The 20,543-nt window shown below is 47.8% G+C and overlaps 1 protein-coding gene across 1 annotated transcript in view; it reads left to right on the top strand.

The window, feature by feature from the left end:
• Nucleotides 1-774: 774 nt before the first annotated feature.
• Nucleotides 775-20,543, top strand: part of SYN3 (synapsin III) — a gene marked incomplete at both ends in the record, with an annotated part of 425,000 nt that continues 405,231 nt past the window's right edge. The window contains 2 exons of the mRNA XM_079715155.1: nucleotides 775-1,085; nucleotides 19,256-19,313. Of these exons, the coding sequence (XP_079571281.1) occupies nucleotides 775-1,085; nucleotides 19,256-19,313 (369 nt within the window). The remainder of the gene's footprint in view (nucleotides 1,086-19,255; nucleotides 19,314-20,543) is intronic.

Below are 20,543 nucleotides of genomic sequence, written 5' to 3'. Positions count from 1 at the left end.
ACAATTCAGTTCGCAGCTATAAATATTCTAGAAAATCTGGAAAACATAGGTAAGTGGAAAGAAAAAGAAAAAACAAAAAACCCTGTAGTCGCATTACCCAAATATAGTCACTGTTAACATTCTGATGTCTTTTTCTTTCCAAAGTTTTATTATTTCAATTTCTATGTGGTTGTAGTCATTCCGTACCTATAATCTTGTATCATGAGCTTTTAAATTACAACATAAAATTTTTTCTGTGTTACTAAAATCCCTTTTTAAATACCTCTTTTTAATAGCCACAGAAGGTTCTGCTGAATGACTGTGCTGCAGTTTACATGTTCATTATCTTGTGGTCAGACGTTGAGATACTTGCCAGTATTTTGCTAGTGTAAATAATGCTGTGATAAATACGTTTGTACAAGAGGCTTTTTCTGTAACTCGGATTTCATTCTTGGGATAGAATTCCAGAAAATGGAAATTGTAGGTTAAAAGGGTATGGTCTAATTAGATGTCGCCAAATGCCTTGCCAGAAAGATGATGTCCCACTTTGCACTGCCCCCAGCAGCAGGGCAGGAAGGGGCATCATCTCTTTGCTCTTAAGGGGCTGAGGTCATTTCCACTAATGTGTTTGTTGGCCTGTTTCCATAGGTAAAAAAAGACAGCGGCAGCCGACTTGCGTGGGACTCCCCTGGCTCTTCTGCCCGAGACCCTACCACTGCCTCTCCCTGGCAGCCTGTGTTCTGGGCCTCACCCAGACAATCTGAGTAGGAACAAGCCATCTCATCATTCACAGCCATGAATTTCCTCCGGCGACGCCTCTCTGACAGCAGCTTTGTGGCCAACCTGCCGAACGGCTACATGACAGACCTCCAGCGCCCAGACAGCTCCACCAGCTCCCCTGCATCCCCAGCCATGGAGAGGAGGCACCCCCAGCCCCTGGCAGCCTCCTTCTCCTCTCCAGGATCCAGCCTTTTTAGCTCCTTCTCCAGTGCCATGAAGCAGACCTCACAGGCCCCCTTGGGGCCGATGGAGCCTCCAGGTCCCTCCACGCCTGTTGTTCAAAGGCCCAGGATCCTGCTGGTGATCGATGATGCCCACACAGACTGGTAAGCGGGACTCTGCAGGTGCCCCCTCCCCAGGGGCAGGAGAGGAGATGGGGCTTATCTCCCTCCTGGGGAAGAGAGGGGAAGAGCTGTGAGAGGTTCTGTGGTATCAGAGACTGGCAGGAGGGAAGGCCACTAATGCCAAGCACCATGGCAGCTACTTTGTGCCACACTCTGTCCAAAGGGCTTTGTATTTAAGGTCTGAAATCTCTCACCTGCAAATCCAAAATCCAGAAAGCTCTGAAACCTAGAAAATAGTTTATAACCCATTTGGCAACAAAACCTGATCTGAAGGAAAGTTAGACTGTAATAGTCTTCACTGTGCTACTCACCGTGCTTGTTCATATGATTTGCTGCAGACATTGTGATACATTTGATACGGGGTACTGCCCAGAGCCCACTGGAAGTAGTATATAATATATGGTATATGCACTGTATTACTTTTCTAAAAATTGAAAACTTAAAATCTGCAGTAACTCTGGCAAGTTGCTTGACCTCATTCGGCTTCAGCCATGCTCTCTCATTGAATGGGGTTGCTATGAGGGTAAAAGAAACCAACAAAGGCCCACAGTCCTTATCTGAAACCCTTGGGAACAGAATGCCTGAGTTTGCATCCCTACTCTTTCATGCACTGGCAGTCTTGTTCCAGAACCTGTCCTCTTAACAGCAAAGGTAGGCAGAAATGACAACCCTTCCAGTCTCTTCCCAGGTATGCCCCGCCCCGATAGATGGTAAGCATCCTGGGGGGCAGAGACTGGACACATGTGTCAAGGTTATTGCAGCAGTAGTTCCACAGGTAGTTACTGAGCACTGACTGAGTGCAAAAAACAGTCTTAGGTACTCAGGTAAGTAGTGAACAGGCCCTGCACATATGGAACTGCAGGTGGAAAAGAGGTCTCTACTCCAAATTTTTGGTAGACAGATATGATAAATATTATCATTCCAGTTGGAGACATAGAATTTGCAGTCCAGGAAGTAAACCCAAATGTGGAGACATGGAAGCACACCATCCAGGGCAATTCTGACAGTGGACCCATGGATGGCCATGGGAGCTGGAGGGCAAGGTTTTCTGCATGCATCTCCAAAAGCTGCCACAAAGTAGGCATCCAGTAAATATGTATTAAATGAATAAATTAATGTATTCAGTTCCCTGAGCATGCCAGGTGCTCTGTTATTCTATCATGGATGTGTGCACTCACATTCATTCCTTGAGAAGTTAACTCAGGTTGGGAATGGTTGAGCCTATGCTTTGGAGTGGGAGATATTTATAGTTTTAACGTATTCAGTACAGTCAACATTAAAGCATGTCCAGCAGGTTCAGACATTAGCCATTATTTTCCTGCAAAGAAATCACTTCATCTTAACCAGGGTAGTCATGTGCCTGGCCTCTGTTCTGACCCAGTCTGAATCGTCTTCAGTGATGCTGCTTGCTTGAAGGGTCTTACATGAAGCCTTGTTCATCTCTGCTTATGCTCTTATGTAAAGCATCATATTTAGATTCTGAGCCAAGGGGTTGATTTCTGCAGAGGTGTTGCTTCCATGCACTCTTGCCTGTGCAATCCTGCTGCCTCTCTGCCTGGTAATCAAAACGCATACATGGCCTTTGCAGTCCTCTGTTTCTCTTTAACCCAACGTGACCTTGATTTTGAGTGTTCTCTGCAGACTGTGTTATCCCTGGTTCAGTCAGGGATAACATGGTATGGTGATGGGGGGTATTTGTCAAAAAAGTTGCTTCCAGTGTGGAGGCTGACCTAATAAATGGCAGCATGGTGCAGTGGTTAAGAACTCAGACTTCAGAGCTGTCTGGATTCAAATCTCTACCCCATAATAGCTATATGACCTTTGAACGTTAACTGCATCTAAATGTGAATAAAATAGTACCTACCTGTAGAGTTAATATATGTAAGTACGGTTAAAATCTGAGTTACTGTAGAAGTGTTTAGGATGTGTCTAGTAGACAGTAAGTGCTATTTAAGTGTGTATTATTATTGCAGACTATTGTTACCTTCTGTGCAATATTAATCATCTCGACAGCAGCTCCTGTAGGCATGCCTATTTAATTTCTTTATGCCCAATATTAGGCAGAGTGGATTAGGATTTACCCCTGTTGTACTAAGGTTTTCTAATGATCGCTCTTCCCTGCTGGCTCTCAGATGATAAAGTTGGGTCTTATTAATTAATGTCTGTCCCCCACAGTGCCCATATGGTGTGTAGTGTAGCGTAGGCGCACAGTGAATGAGATTGAAATGCCATGAATAGCCTCAGCCAAGTAACATTTAAATTTTGACTTTGGTCTTCAATCTCTCTAATCCACAGGCAAGACCAATGTGTGAATTTTAGGCTGTGCACCCTGGTGGGGGACACAATTTTTGGCCAGAGGAATTTCTCCCAGCCTGTTTCAGTCACGCTTTTCATATGCCCACAGGTTAATTAGGTCTTGAGAACAGCAGTCCTTTTCTTGCCTCTCAGTGGTTAAAAAAGTGGAAAGGTGAGAAACTGAGACTCATTATGTCACCTGGAAGTTGGCTCTGTAATCACTGGATGTTTGTGACAGAGATTTCCTACCCGCACGTAACAGCTTCTCCTATAGAACTCCATCCTAGATCCTTTAAGAACTTGCAGGCCTTTCCAAATACATTCCCAGCTTCCCAGATTGATGCTGGCTGCCTTAAACCCCAATCCTTCCCTGCAGAGTTCCCGAAGGATGCCTGTCCCCCTGATACCAGGAGTGGCCAAGAGGTGGCGGGCCAGCCCCACTGTCCCTGGGTGGCTTTGGCAGAGCCTCGCTGCCTGGGGTCAGCCCTCTGCCCAACCCCTCCTTCATTGTGCAAACTGTTTCCTGAGAGGAAGAGGTTGTTGGAGGGGGAGAAGCCAGCTCACACAGCCCCTTTCTTCCTCCTTTGAGATGGTAATGAGCGGGGAGAAGATCCACCGTCTGGACTAAGAGTGAATCCACCGGGAGCAATGTGCCTCCCTTTTCTTCCTTGTCAGCCCCAGTTCCTTCTCTCTGTCATCGCTTTCCAGGTCCAGGACCCTGCTGCAGAGTCAGGTTTCCTTGTGGGTGAGAGAGTTGCAGGAACCTCCCACTCTTGCTTCCTGACAGGCCAGCTTGCATACTCTCTGAACCAGCCTGGGCCCCCTAAGGATGATCTGATACCTGGCCAGTGAACGGGAGAAGGGGCGTGAGGTGGGGAGGGGAGGGCTTTTCATCTTCTGAGGAGACACAGAGGGTCCCAGTGCGACCTTTTCTGGGAAGAAGGACTCATGGCCGAGCATTTTAAGATCCCACCAGCTTTTGGGGTTGCCCCATAGGTGAGCGTGGCTACATCAAGGATGTTGGGGAGCTTTGGACCAGGATCACCCCCCAATAAGGTCTGGCTCAGTAGTAGTTCTGAACTAAAGCTGGTGCTGTCCTCTGGGATGATGGGAGATCAGTCAGCCTTGAGAACCACAAGGGAAAGGAGAAATAAAAGCATTTCAAGCTCAGTTTTCTTCAGCCCTACTTGCCTAGGATTTTCCAGCAGTTTCACTGGTCTCAGGCCTCTAGCCTTGACCTCACCTCCTGGTTACCTTTCATGTTACCACCAAAGTATCATCTTTCTGAAAATATAAATCTGATCAGTTTGCTCCCACGCCCCACCATGTATCCCCTTTTATAACCATTTGGTGGTGCATCGTTGCCCTCAGGTTCAAAGTCAGAGTCATAAGCAGGTCTGCCCTCCCTCTAGTTCTGCCTCCAACTCCACTTCCTGCTTTGCTGCTTATTCCGCAGGAATAGCAATGATTTGTAGTTTTCAAACACACCTCTGCCTTAGCACATTCTGTTCCCTGCTACCTGGAATACCCTTCCCTATCTTGTTCCGAGCCAATCTCCATTCATCCTTAAAAGCCTGCTCAAGCGTCACGTCTTCTCTGAATTCTTCCCTGACACACCTACCCTGCCAACAGTGCTAATAACTACCTCCTTTGATAACTTATAATATGTTCCATTGTGTCACGGCAGCACACATGACACTGTATTATAGTTAGCTTTAGGTGGCTGTTTCTTCTGCAAGAACAAGGTATATGTCCTATTCTTTTTGTATCCCTGGTGGTCAACACATAGTATATTTTCAGTTAGCATATGTCATTGTTCCCAACCCAGTCCAATCAGGACAACCTTTATTGGGCATCATTGGGCCTGAAACTCACCTTACTTTAGAAGTCAGCAATATAGTACATACAGTTGAGGCGTTTGCAGTTTTACTCACCTGTGTATAAAGTCTTGGCTCTTTATTTTCCAGTACATACCTAGAATAACTGTAAGGCAGCTATTTGAGATTCATAAACAGATGAATTTTTAAATTATTAACAGAATGTACTGGAACCCTAGGTTTGATTTTTCAAAAGGAGAACATTGAATATGACCCCAAGAAAGATTGTTCATAACCAGGTCAGGGTTGAGTGTACTTCCTTGCTCTCAGTTTTACCTGCAAGGTCTCAGGAGCCCGAATGGGCTTGGGGAGGGGATGTTGGGGTGAAGGGGGCATAGAGCAGCAGCTAAGCCTTGGCCTCCACCCCTCCCTCCAGTGGCCTCTGGAACCCTCCTCTCCTCTCGCCTCACCAGTGGTCCTTGTTCCCAGAATGTCTGCTATTCCCTTTCAGCAATTATCTATTGTTACCTTCCCTTTTATTCTCCACCCTTCCCTAGGATTTCTTTTTTATTTTATTTGTTGAGGAAATGAAAAGAGGATTCTTAGTTTGAAACACCCCTTACCTACTATGCTTTCAGCCTGGCGTTTGTGAGGCTATACCATTCTACTAAATGATGGCTAATGATACTCATTAAAGCACAGTGTCCATGTCTAGATTCTCCAAGAGTTCTTATGTTGTGTGTTAATTTGTGTCCCCATGACCACCAACCCACGCATGCCTACTTGCTATCTTTGTATCTCAGCGCCTAGAACAGGGCAGGCAGATAATAGGTGCTAGGAAACATCTGTTGATTGAGTGAGTGATTTGAAGGTGATGTTATTGGTAATGACAAGGGTGAAGGTGTGACAGTGAAATTGAGGAGTGACCTTGGTGGTATTCTTCAACCCTCTTTCCCTCTCTCACTTACTACTCAATCCAACAGGAAGTCACAGTGGCCATGGTGAGAGCATTTACACCCTGGAAATTGGCAAGTGCTACACACCAGGCATTTAGGTCTCCCCAGAGAGCAGGTTGTTAAGCATTTGCCAGCACACCACTGCTCGTTGCACTTCCTGATTTTCCTGGGGAGCATTTTACAGGTGAGGAAGCAGAGCACAGACAGACCATGCACCTGCTTGAGGAACCAAAGCCAGGAGAGTGGTAGGCTGGGACTTGGATGGAACTAACTTTTTAAAAGGCATTTCGCATGGTGACCTGCCTCCTGCTGACCACTGCCCAGGGTTTTAGTGTTTTGCATGAGGTAGGTGCTGAAAAATCTTGGTTGAAAAATGAATGAACACACAAATGAATAGAACAAACCACGAGCTCCTTGGGAATAGGGTCATGCCCTCATCATCGTCATATGGCGAAAACTTGTGCACTTTCTGTGACCAGACATTGTGCTAAATAGTTTTCATAGATTCTCTAATTTAATCCTCCCAACAACTGTATGGAGCATTATTACTATTCTCATTTTAATAATAAGGAAAACTGAGGCTCTGAGCCCAAATGAGAGCAGATGCTGGTGGCCTCTGGATCAGCTTAGGCCATCCAGCTGGCAAGGCTGGGCATCCCTGTTCTCTTATCATTCTTCCCTCTCCCACCTGAGCACAGGGTGTCAGCCCATGGAGCAGGGCTCTGGAGCCTCACATGTGTGCACGCACCCACACATGCTCGGTGTCTGAGGGCAGGACTGCTTGTTACAGCACTGTGGCCAAGCACAGGATCCTGGTGGCCTCATCCTCAAAGGAAAGCACCCACCTCGAGTTAGGCAGCCCTGCCCTACCAGTGCCTTTGGGCAGCCAGAATGTTAAGGTGCCAGGGGAAGAGGGCCTTCCCGCAGCCAACCAGACACTTGTAAGCTTAGCCTTGGAAGTTGGACCCTTTGCAGAAGTGGCCCTTGGACTATTTTCCTCTTTTTGAAGCACCAAGGGAGCTCCGACAGCGTCTTTTCTGTTCTTTTCCCCTGTGTTTTGATATTAAAGTGTGATTTCCTAACACATGGCTGACATGATTCCCCAAGAGAGTTAAAAATCGGGAAGAAGATAAAATGCAGAGAACTCAGGGCTGGCAGGTGGCAGGTCAGGATTGAAACGCCAGCTCTGCCGCTCACCTGCTCTGAGGTCTTGGCCAAGCTGCTTTACCTTTCTGAGCCTCTGTTTCATCATGTGTAAAGTGGGTTTATAATGCCACCCCCTTCACCATACCACTAAGCTCACAAGGAGGTGTGAGGCTCCAATACTCTGTTCCTCTCCTTCATGGATGTTTTTCAGTGTGATGGTTTGTTTACCTGTGATGCAGTTCTGCTCTAGAACATCAGCTCCAGGAGGTAGAGTTTAGACCTGTCTTGTTTAACCACCGTATCCCCGGAGCCTAGCACAGTGCCTTGAACTTGGTACAATAGGATAAATGGAGGATATAATTAACAAGCAAATGGATGCTTTTGCCAAGGCTGTTATTATTATTAAGGGAAAGTTCAGGATTGAGGATGCTCTGGGGGAGAGCCTTTCTCAGAAAGCACTCAGCTGCCCTGGAATTCGGGAAGGGTACCAGACACTTCCATGCTATTCCCCAGGCTCCTTCCTCCTTCCTGCCCAGCTGATAACTCAAAGGCTCCAGCCTCCACCTTAGAGTTGAGCTGCTTCAGGCTGCTTGAGTGAAGGTGCAAGACACTTCAGGGTGTCTTGGCAGCCCTAGAAGCCTTGCTGTGACCTAATTGGCCCCAGGGTGACCAGGACTTTCCACTTCCCACTGTGCCACCTTCTGGGGGGGTTGGGGAGCAGCATTAACTCAGAACTGGCATCACCAGCAGAGGTTTTGGGTAGAGTTGTCGGTTTTAGCCAATAAAAATACAGGATGCCCGATTAATACTTAGATAAACAATGAATCAGTATAAGTATATCCCATGCAATATTTGGTATAGACTTATTTATACTGCAAAATTATCTGTTGTCTACCTGGGATTCAACTTTAACTGGATGTTGGGACTTCCCTGGTGGTCCAGTGGTTAAGACTCCGTGCTCCCAATGCAGGGGTTCCGGGTTCTGTCCCTGGTCAGGGAACTGGATCCCGCATACCACAACTAAAATCTGGGGCAGCCAAATAAGTAAATAAATATTTTTTAAAATATATTAAAAAAAAATTTAACTGAGTGTCCACTAGTTTATCTGGCCACGCTACTGATGGAGGTGGCAACGAGAGACAGTGCCCAGCCCCGCTAACATGCGCCCAGTGAGAGGCTGGCCTTTGCATATTTTTGCTTTCTGGGTGGGGAGCCAAACCAGGCTCCCCCAGTCGACCCCATGCTCAGGAAGCAGCTTTCCCTGCCTGTGATGAGGACTGAACAATCTCAGTTACTAGCAGGGCAGGAGCAAAACCAAGTGGGCAGTATCGAGGCAGGCTGCCTGGGCCCCCGTTCTCTCACTCACTTATGTGACCTTGGGCAAGTCTGACCTCTGAGCCTCACATTCCTCAGTTGTAAGGCAGGATCGGATCGTGGCACATCTTTCACGAGGGGTCACTATAGAGTTAGAGATGATGGCATAGGTGGGGCTAGTACTGGGCTTAGCTGCCATACAGGCACTGAAATGGTAACTGGTATTAACAATTAATTTCAACCACTAATTGCTAGTGAATATAATAGCGCTGGGAGCCAGGGGGAAGGAAGCCACTTGGCATGTTTCTCAGTTCAGCTGGGTATGATTGAGAGCTGTCTCCTAGAAGCCCTGGAGGAGGGGTGTCTGGATGCTGGTAGGCTGGCACACTCTCTACTCTGAAGATGGGAAGATGGGGCCGAGCTGGTCCCCTCCTCCTGGAGTTGGCTTGGGGGGGGCTCAATGGGGGATACACACCTCTCTGTTGAAGACACTTGGCTCTGGGAAACAAAATCCTTATGCCTCCCTCCACCACTTCCCCCACCCCTAAGACTCTCCTTGAACCAGGACGGGCCCTGCCAGTTCCCTGTGGGGAAAGCCAGAGGTGGAGGGAGAGGGAGCTAAGAAAGTCTTGACGAGAGGGGTCTTGCCACCCCCCTACTCCCTTCACCTGCTGACTCACAGAGGCCACCTCACACAACCTGGAGCGGTGCTGGACTTCTGGGCTCGTCCTTCCACTCTGGGCACCCTCTGCCACTCCCCCTCCCTCCGCCCTGGTGCCTGGGCGGGGAGGGGCCTTGGGCATTCCCCAGCAGCCTGCCCCGTCGCCTGGACACCAGCGCCGTTTTCCCAGGCCCGGCCCCTTTTATCAGGAGGACAATGTACACACACAGTGAGGGCCTTGTGTGGCACCCAGGCCCCGAGCCCTTTGACTTGAGGAATTTTTCAAGTGCTGACCTCTCTCCGTGAGGTCTCCCCGCCATCCAATCCAGAGGCCTGGTGCCCCTGCTGCTTCCTTCCCTGCTCTTGCAGGGAGAGAGGGAGAGAGGGGAAAACAGTGAAGAGTTGTCTCCTGCCCTGGTAGAGTCTTCACCCTCAGACTGTGGCTAGGAAATCTGGGGGAAGTGTCTTTGAGCAGAAGGGAATGTGGGGAGGAATCTGATCTGTGCTGTTTCTTCCTAAGTTCTCCCTCCTCTGCTGATGCTGTGCGATCTCAGTGGAGCCACTTTCCTCTCTGGGCCTCAGTTTCTTCATAAGTCAAACAATGACAATAGACTAAGATCACGGTCCCCAAAACACTGTTTCCATCAGAATGACAGACTACCAGGCACCACCCTACACCTTCTGTAGTGGATAGAGTTCTTTGTTTGCAAGAAAAAGAAATTACTTTGGCTGACTTAGGCAAAATGGGAGTTTATTGAAAATATGTGGGAGGCTCACAGAATGAAAAGAAAAGCCATGAAGACCCGAGTTTAGGAGAGGTCAGGACCCAGGGCTCTGCCAGGACCTAAGAGGCAGGGACTTGTGGACAGTCTCTGGAGCCGTCAGCTCCTGTTTCCTCCCAACCTTGTGCCTCTCTGCTCAAAAATCAAATTCCTGAGCAAGAACAAACCTGGCTGGTTCCACAGTGTGTCCTGGGGACACTTGGGGACAGTCCCATCAAGACTGTGTGCAAGAGAGAGGCTTGGTTCCATGTGTGCAAGTGCAGATAGAGGTGCTGTTACTAGAAGTCAGAATGGGTGCAAGACAGGCCACACTGAGATGTACCCCTAGAACTACAGAGTTAAAATACCCAGAGGAGAGCTCAGGAAACTTTTTTTAAATGATGAAGAGCCAAGTTTAGAAACCACTGAGCTAGAGGACTGGTTTCATGTGGCTCCCAACTGGTAGAACTGAGGCCAATGAAGCAGACAAATAGGGAGACGTGTCAGCTCAGTGCACAGAATGGTAAAGTCATCCAAAGACCACGTGGGCTTCCCGGTGAGGGAGTGAGCCCCCTGTCACTTGCGGGTATTCCAGTACAACTGGGCTGGTGATTTGGGAGGAACAATGCAGAAGAGGCTCACACTCTAAAAGAGTCAGCCTGCAAGCCCTTAAAGGAGGCTCAGACCTGCAGCTTTTCATTTTCCCCACTCTGGCTTTGTGTCTCAGTCACTTTTCCTGCCTTTGCCCTGCTTTTTTCTGAAGAGTTCAGCTGTTCAACTTCTGAGTCTTCCCTCACCCTCCAAAATGTGGTTTTCTCACCTAGGTCCTCCTCTTTCGAAGGAGTCCCTCAGATGCCATGGGCTCTCCTAGCAGTAGCTGTTCCTGTTCCTCCAGACTTCACCTGCCTGGTTATAGCCTTGCCCTGTGGGAGGCATGTCACTGGGTGCATGCCGGCCTCATTACAGAATGTCTTTTCTCCTGGGTCCTGTGGAAGCCTGCCTGGGATGTGTTTCCTTGACAGGAGGGAGGCTGTAATGGCAAGAGAGGGGATGGTGCTTTGTGTCCATTTTCCTGACCTCCAACTCTGAGTTGGGAGAAGGGGTGGACGTGTGGGCTTCCTGAGGGTTTGCACGGAGCTAATTGCCATTTTCATAATGGAATTCGTTAAATTAGGGGTTTCCTGTGCAGTTGCTCACAGGAGACAAGGTGGTCAGTGAGTGAAGAGGCAGGTGTTAGGAAAAGGCACGGGCACAGAGAAATATTTCCCTGCTACAAGGAAAACAACAGCGCAAGCTCCATGACAAATGTATCTGCCACTTGACTCTGGCTGCAGAGAGACAACAGGGAGCAGTGGGGACGGTTGAGTGTGGGAACTGATGCCCTTCTGAAGGCACTAGCTGCCGTCCACTCAGCCAGTTTTTGCCATGTGGGAATACAGGTGTGGTGTTGCCCAGTTACTGATTTTCAGGGGAAGCCAGAAATCTGAATTCTTTATATGAATTTTCTATTTTAAAATTAAAAGTATGTAATTTAAGTCCAACAAAACAAGACTGTGGACTCCATGAGGTTTGCCAGTTGGCAACTTCTGATGAAGACAGGAGTCAGGGTAAATATTCCTCATCTGGACCTGTCTCCTGGCTAGACCAGGAGCACCAGGATGGCAGGGGGCTCTTTTGTTCAGCATAATTCCTAGGGACTAGCACAGTGCTAAGCACATAGTAGACCCTGGATGGAGGGATGGATGGATGGGTGGGTGGATGGGTGGATGGGTGGGTGGGTGGGTGGGTGGGTGGATGGATGGATGGATGGATGGATGGATGGGTGGGTGGATGGGTGGATGGATGGATGGATGGGTAGATGGATGGATGGGTAGATGGATGGATGGGTGGATGGATAAGCACATGGGTAATTGGATGGCTAGATGGATGAATAAGTGGAGGGAGGGAGGAGGAGGGAAAATGACTTCTCACAGCTTTCTCCTTCTGTGCCTTGCCCTTCTCACCTTGACAGGCCTCACAACCCCTTTCTAAATCAAACACTTAATATTCTCATGGTCCCCTTCTTCTCATCCTCCTTATACCATCTAAACGCCTTTTACGGATGATCAGATACAAGTCACTTGCACCTTGGTATGAATTACCTTTCAGTGTGTAACCATTTTCATGGGCATTTCCCCAGGTTGAGCTCTTAATAGATGCTCATTAAATGTTTGCTGAGCGAACAGCTTAGCCTTCTAAATGTGAACTGTCTTGGTGGAGTGAAGGCTGTGGATTTTCAGAATTCTGTGGGAATGAGGGTGACACAGTGTTGTGTCTTTGGAGAGAAGAGGGCTAGGAACTGGGAGATAACATTCTAGCATGATCTCTGCTGTCAGAGTGAGTGGGTGGCTGACGATTTTGTTTACCCTAAAGGCTGGTGCTGGGGGGGAAGAGGAGCTCCCAGGCGGCAGCCAAGGCAGGTTTCCATCATGCTAGACATGAAGCAGGAGTTCCATTTAGAGCAAGGAAGATACTGCCACCTTCCCCTAAATGCTGTGTCACTTCCTCAGGTACATGCCCACTTGTTGAAGGACAGGAGGGAAAGAGATGAACAGTGAACACTTGCCGGGTGTCAGGGATCTCATTCATGGGGCCTTACAGCAGACATAGTGATACATAGTGATGTGCTTACTTTTTCAAATGAGACTGGGGCTCAGGAAGGTTGATGTTTGTCTGAGGCAGCACTAGGAAATAAAGAGCAGAGCTGGAGAGGACCTGGGTCTGTCCTCTGCTAACGCTGGCAGTGCCTGCCCCCCTCTTTACCTGGAGGGTGAAGTCCACCCCAGCAGCCCACCAGTGAGCAGCCCACTTGCTGGCACGTTTTTGGCAGGTTCCCGGAGGCCTTCACATCTGCGTCCTCATTTTATCCTCATGACCCTATCTGTGGGTGGATCTTCCCATCCCCACCCTGTAGATAAGGAGGCAGAGGCTTGTTCAAACGTTGCAGGTGCCAGAGCTGCAAATTCAAATTTAGGTCTTCTGCTCCATGCCTGTCGCTCATTTTTCCTGCATATTGGGAGACATGCCCCAGGAAGCTTCATCAGCCCCCTGAGCGCCACCAGTGCCTGCCCAACTCATGTGTCCTTGTATGTGCCTTTCACACACATACACACACATCAGACCTTCTCAGATTCATCTTTGTAGCCCTTCGTCCTGGCAAAGGATAAGTACCAAACATTGGATGGATGGATGGATGGATGGATGGATGAATGAATGAACTGGGCCACTTCACCAGGGAAGTAGCCCCTGGCTCTCAGACTGGGCTGGGTCCCTTTCTGTGGGCTGACCTGCTCTTTGGGCTAATGCCCTGTGTGGTCCTTGTCCTTTATGGGTCTCTCCCTCCTGTTAGGTAGTAAGCCCCCTGAGGCCAAGAACTCAGGGATGAGGATGTTATCTTCATCCCTGTTTCCTTAAAGTCTGCAGGCTCGAGCACACAGTAGATGGTTAGTACAAGTGTGTTAAATGTCTTCCAAAGAAGCCTTCCCTCGCTACCCCAGCTCAGATCTCCCTGCTCCCCACTTCCTACCCTATACCACCTTGTTCACTGTATTCATCATTTCCTTTTCACCTGGTTAGTCCTGACTTTTCCAAGAGCATGTTAGCTCCACAAGAGCCGGGACTGTATCAGCCTTTCCCCTCATGCCTAGTAGGGTGCCCAGTCCTTACGAAGCTCAGTAAGTAGTGGTTAAATGAGGGAGTGAATAAATGATGTGAATTGTGATCAGAGCTGCCCACACAAATCTCCTTCCCTATTGCTGTCGGAAGCCTACGAGGGGACATTCATCAATCATGTGGCTCGGGGCCCTAGTATGTCTCACTTCCTCACCTTCACAGGTCCCTATACAGGTGCAAGGGGCCTTGTCACTCTCAGAGGGTCCCTCCCTGTCCTAACTCACTGGAGCCCCCCCCCCCCCAGTTGCAAAGAGGTACGATGAGGCTGCCCCATCATTGGAGGGTCGCCTCTGGCAGTGGGAGGGGACCAGGAGGGTTAGCTATTCTTAGGAGTAGATAATGGAGTTAGAATGGGATCTCTGAGTTGCAACTCTGTGTTCAAAGGCCCTGCTTTTGTCACACCTTCATCCATCCAGCCTGTCATGTGACCCTCCTCATCTTGCTCACTGAGAAAACCCTGAGCGTGTCCACCTTCAGGGTTCTCCTGTGTGGTCTGTCATCCATCTCCCCCAGCTTCTGTCCAGGCCACAAATGAGCAGTGGGCATGTTACATCAGAACTAAGAAAATCTGTTTCTAGGGCCAGATCCCTGCCTTCGTTCTCCTCCAGCTACTCTGAGACAGAACATTCCTGACCCTCTCCTCCCCAGGGAGGGCCCCGCCAAGGCCTAGCCTCACTGACTGTACATCCCAGATGGGATTTATGAGAAGGGGGCTGCTTGGACACAGGTGGATGCGGTTTGTGCTAATTCTCCTCTTCCTTCGGCCCCTGCTGCAGCCAGGAAAGAACTCGGTATCGCTCCCCATAAATCTTGCTCACTCACCACATCCCGCCTCCCCAAACTAGGGATTTCCCACCCCAGGCAGCACTGGTTTTATAATATTCTCCTTCCTGGTGCCTCTGATGTGGCAGTAAAATCCAAGACCACCCACAGAGATGGAAGCTTTGTAGAATCAAGAGCTTCCCCCAACCCCTTCCCAAGGCCAAGGACCTGACTGATTGTCCAAGGACTTGACTGATTGGCCTGTGGATTCAGGGATCTCATTATGAGGATAAACATATTAGGGCATTAGGAAGAGGTCTGCATTAGGAAGACAGAAAACTCAGGCACAGTGGGGTCATCCATTTTGCCTGAGGTCAAACAGCCGGGCAATGACACAGGCAGCAGCCCCAGCCCCCAGGGCATCTAGAATTCCAGACCATCCCTACCCTTTCCTCTGCCAGACAGAACTGTTCAGAAGCTGCTCAAGCCTGAATGAGCCCCAGGCAAGGAGGCAGCAGTCTGTGTGGCCTGTCAGGAGACAGACTTCTGACTCTCGGCCAAGCAGGGGGATGGACTGCCTGACCCTCAGCTTCAGCCTGAGTCCATCTGGCAGGCCCTGTAGTAAACATTCCAGAGATGGGCAAAACAAGTGTTTTTCCTGAGAAGGTGAGGCCCGTGGAGGCTAGAGATGCTTGGGTGATATTGGTGTAGTGCTCTGAGTTCTGAGTTAGAATCCCGTCGAGGGCTGCTGGTTGTGTGTGTTGGATACTGAATGGTGACCCCACATGGTAATGGGTATGGATTTGTAAGTGTGTTACAGCATTGCACCAGTAGATGGCAGTAGAGCAGCTGGAGCACTGGATGCCCCGTGGCCTATCCCTGGAAACATTATTCATTTACCCATTCAGCAAACATTCCTTAAACATGTGCCTGTGCCCTGGCACGTTGTGCTGCTTTCGGGCGATTCAGTGAGCATCAAGACACGGTTTCAGGTTTCCAGGAGCTCACAGACTAGGTGTACGGGGGCAAGGGACATGTCATTCCAACACACAGTGATATGTGTTATATGGTTGTTAAGTAGAGCGCCCCGTGGGAACCCAGAGGAGGGACACCTAACCCAGCCTCGTTAGGGGGGTGCTTTCAAAGAAACAGTAGCAGGGATCTCGAACATGAGAAAGAGGTAACCAAGCAGAGAAGGAGAGAACAGCAAACACAAAGGCTCAGAGTCATAAAAGCATAGGAATCACAGGAAGTTGAGTGTGTGCAGTAGGTGGGCAGAAAGCCAGAGAAGAAATGGGCCATAGGTTAACAGGGTCCAGATCATGAAGGTTCCCAGAGGGTCTAGCTGAATCCTGAAAATCTTTAAGCACAAGGTCTAACTCACCATTGCTGCTTAGAGGCTCTGTGTGACTTTGAACCTGTGGGGGCTAGTCCTGGCCCTGCTGCTCCTCAGGGTGGACACTGGGGTCACATCAATAGGAGGAGGGATGTGAAGGACTTGCAGGCCTTCGGTACCAGTGCCGCCTATTTATCATCAGCAGCATCACCAACTTCTTATTGCGCTAACGGGGCAGATCAAAGTGAGATGAACTGTAATTCTTTTCTGTAACCCCCATGACGGTAGGATTATGTTTGTTTGTGGGTCCCCACGTATGGCACCTGTAGCCACAGCATACACACTCAGTGGTTTCTTTGCTGTCATTGTTGATTCTGTTTCAGACCCTGGGCTGTATACTTTGGAGCTTACTCTGTGCCAGGAACCATTCTAAGTGCTTTGTACGTCGTGTCTCATTTAATCCTCACAGCACCCCTGTGGGATAGTTACTGTGATTATCCCTGCTTCCCAGGTGTGGAAACTGAGGCACATGGAGGTTGAATGAGTTACCCAAGGTTACACAGTGAGTGAGTGGTGGCGCTGGGATTGCATCCACGTGGTCTGGCTCTGAGCCCACACACTACTTACTGCCCTTCAGGTACAGGATCAAGTGAATTTCTCACCACATCTTGGCTGGCACATGTTATCAGCACTTAACAAATGACAAAACTATGACCTGGAGGGGTTAAGTTCCTTGTCTTGGAACATGCAGTGAGTTGTAGAGCTAAGACTTTGCCCAAGCCTCTGTGATTCCAGATCCATGCTTTTCCCAGTATACCAGTGATTTCATTCATTAGTTACCATTCTGAGGTCCCAGGATCATCCAGTACTTCTTGTAAACCCAAGTGACAGGGACCCCTGCCCTAAGTCATACTCTGGCCCTTACTAGCTATACTCCTGACAGCAAAGGAGGACCCTGCAAATTGCACCCTTTGATCATGCAGTGGGTACCCAGACCTGTAGAAATCCCTGCCCATAGGGACCCAGGCCCAATTCCAGGGCCTGTGTAGGCCAATTCCCAGATCCATCCTCCCCAGACATGGCCAAGGCACTGTTGATGGGGGTGTGGGTGAGGAGATGAAGCTTGGCCATGTGGGCTGGGTCATCCACATGCATGCACAAGAAGCCCTAGTGATGCAGGAGAGGAGGGTGGGAGGAGAATTAGGAAGGACGATGGAAACCAAGAGCTGGCAACCCCCATGCCACCATGTTCTGGGTGGATCTCCAAGAATTCTGAGAAGTTTAAATTCTGACCCTTCCAGGTCATTATGAAGTTATGTTGGTCAAGGAAGGAAGATAGGCATGTTTTATTTAAATGTTTGCCAGCTTTATCAATTTTAAATATCAGGCATATGATACATAGGCTTCCATTTGTTCTTTTGTCCCAAGCCCTACAAATATTAGAGGGGGGTCTTATCCCAGGGTCTGGGGTTTGCCAGCACTACCTTTAAGGATTCATAAAATTCACAAACTACATGAAAAGGTTCTCTTTGCATGAGGCTGGCTGCACACACATTTTGTTGAAGACCATCCTGGGAGAAAAAAACAAATCTTGCTTTCAAGTCACACTAATAACTCCTGTTCCCATTAAGTTCTACCTACTTGACATCTAAGCCAGTCAACATTATAAGTAAAAGTGGCATTAATATTACAGCCATCAGTCAGTGACTGAGGCAGTCTTGGAAAGAGATGAACTCCACTGGCATCTGCTAAGTGTGCATAGACTTCAGAAGCAGAGAGACTGCAGCTTGGTCAGAGAATTTGTAGCAAAGGTTCAATCTGGAAGGTTGAAAAAAGAGGTGGCAACATCGATGTTCCAGGGAAAAGAATAGAAGAAGAAACTAAGCAGAAGACTCTTGGATGTAACATTACTGATTAGAACTCAATCATGTGGTCATACCTAGCTAAATGGAGAGTTGGGATATACATTTCTTGGTGCCAGTCTATAAACACTCTCACTGTAGGCAAAGAGGAGAATTGGGATTGGGAGCAAAGAGCTGTCTGTGCCCCGGGGAACGTCTATGGAAATGCTTAACACGGTGCTCAGATTATAGCAAATCACTGAGAACTATTAGTTTCATCATACCAACAACCAGAAAGAGCAGATGGAAACTTGTATTACTTTTGCTTTGTGGGAGGGCATCTAAACCCAGGAGCACCCCAACATTTGCTGCTGTTTTTCAGAGCTGAGAAAAAAAAATTGATGTGGCAGTGGAAGTCCAGGATTAAAGCTGCTTAGGCAAAGTATTTCGTCTCTCTGGGTTTCAGTTTCCTTATTTATAGAAGGGAAATAATAATACCCACCTCATGGTGGTAGCTGTGTTAAATGAGAAAGACTAAGAATATAGCACCGTTTTTGGCACAGAGTAAGTATTCAACAATTTTTCCCCCGTCTATCTCTTCAATCATTTATTCTTTCAACAAATGTTAATTGAGCTCCTACTGTGTGTCAAGCATTCTGGTAGGTGTTGGGAATAGAATGATGAGTAAGGTAGATTGTTCCTGGCCTGGAGGAATTGTGTTATAGTTTGGTTGGACACAGGCATGAAACCCAGTTACTAATTGCAAGTAATTTCAATTATAATAAGTGCCATGAAAGAAAAGTAGAGTATGAAAAGAGAATTTATATGAGAAAAGAGATGACTAAGGTCAAGATTAGGGTGCTTACAGAGAAACATGGGCAAGTGGATGGATTTGAGAAATAATTAGAGTGTAGAATCCATGGGGATAGGGAGAGAGAAAGAGGAAACAAGAATGAAGTCTAGGTATTGGCCTTGAGTGATGGGTAGATGGGATGCCATTTATTGATAATGGGAAGACAGAAGCAGGGGTGTAGAGGAAAGGTGATGGAAGGGTGGTTGGATGGATGGATGGACCAAGGGACAGACGAGGTCTGCTTCGTTGGACAGATGGACAAATAAAGAAATGAGGAGTCGGATAGAGCAACTTAAAATGTCCTTTATGGATCACATAGGGTATAACTCAATAAAAGAATTCTGCATTATTTATTTACGTAGGATTCTTTATTTCTTTTGATCCTTAAAATAATGTTTAGAAATATATCGTGCACGTATAACTATCTCCCTTTACAGAGGATAAAACGGTGACACGGGGAGGTAAAGCAGCTTGGCAGAACCAGAACCTGAGCGTCCAGTCCTCCCATCCTGTACTCTTTCCCCTCTCTCACACAATATATATAAAGAATGAGAAAATCACCTGTCTAGGTGGGAGAGAGCAGGAAGGTGGGGAATGTGTCTGGACATGCACCTCTGGGGGTAAGGCCTTTGGGAAAAGGGAGAAAAGAGTGAAGCAGTCTGCATCCTTACTCAGTAGATTTCTTCCTCTCCTTCACAGGGCCAAGTATTTCCATGGAAAGAAGGTGAATGGAGAGATTGAGATCCGAGTGGAACAGGTAGGTTGGAGCTGAGGCTTTAGCGCTATCGCCATGACTTTTTCTATAGCTGGAGCTGTTCCCAGGAGCACCCTTCGTCCCCATCGTATATAACTATAATGAGTCAAGATTACCAGAAAAATCCTGACTTATACTTGGGAGACTTCTTAAATTACAGATTTATTTAGTCCAATGGTTTTCAACCTTTTTGTTTTAACAGCAGAACTTTTATTTAAAGGAAATCGCAAGTAGGAGCCCATTCTACCAAATTGAGACACGTAAAGCTTCTTTGATGGAAACGGGCATAGGGAGCCCTAAAGTCCATCTGCTCCGTCCTGTTCCACCTCCCTCCTTTCCCCACCGTGGTCCCTGAGGTGTCTCCTTGGAACCACTTGGGCTAGGAAGCACAATGCAGGAGCACAATGGGTTTGAATCCGGGCTCCCTTGTTTTCTAGATATTGGTCAAGTCAGTCTTTCTGCGTCTCATTTTCCTTGGGATTAAATTATGTAAAGCTTCAAAAGAGATTAGAATCTCGAATACTGGCTCTTGTTATTACCACTGGTATCAACATCCATACCCCTCATTTTATAGGGAAAGAAGCACAGACTTGCCCCTGGCTACAGTGGAAGTCAGTGACAGAATTAGGACCAGAACTTGTGGTCTCCAGATCCAGGGCTCCTTCCATTCATTCAGTGAACATTTGCTGGGGACTAACTCAATACCAGGCACCATGCTTGGCCTTAGAAGGGCACATCAGGGCATGGGCTCTGGAGCTAGACTCTAGGTTCCAGTCCCAGCTGTGTGATGTTGGTTCAACAATACTTGAGCTCTCTGAAGTTCAGTTTGTTCATCCGTATAATTGGGGTAATCATAGCATCAACTTCACAGGGTAGCTGAGAGGATCAAATGAGTTAGTCCAAGAAAAGTACTTCGAACAGCACCTGGCATATATCAACACTTAGTAAATGTTACCCATTTATCATTATCCTCATCATCAAAGGCAAACAATTAATAAGATAGAAAAGGTTCCTGCTATAAGAGGAACTCAGAAAAGCACGATAAAAAAATAGAGAGGTTTGACTTTTATGGCACTCTTTGAGTTTTGTGTGTTGGAGGAACAGAAAGCTTTTCTGAGCATCAAATTTGAGTTGGCTTAGTATTAAAACATCTACAGCTTGAATTTCGATTTGATCCCGTGGCTTTCAAGTCAGTCCAATGTTCTACTGGTTTTCCTTCCATGGCAAAGAGCA

This window comes from Hyperoodon ampullatus (genome assembly GCF_949752795.1).
Source record: "Hyperoodon ampullatus genome assembly, chromosome: 11".
Classification (NCBI taxonomy): Eukaryota; Metazoa; Chordata; class Mammalia; order Artiodactyla; family Ziphiidae; genus Hyperoodon; species Hyperoodon ampullatus.
This window is presented reverse-complemented; position numbering and strand designations above follow the sequence as displayed.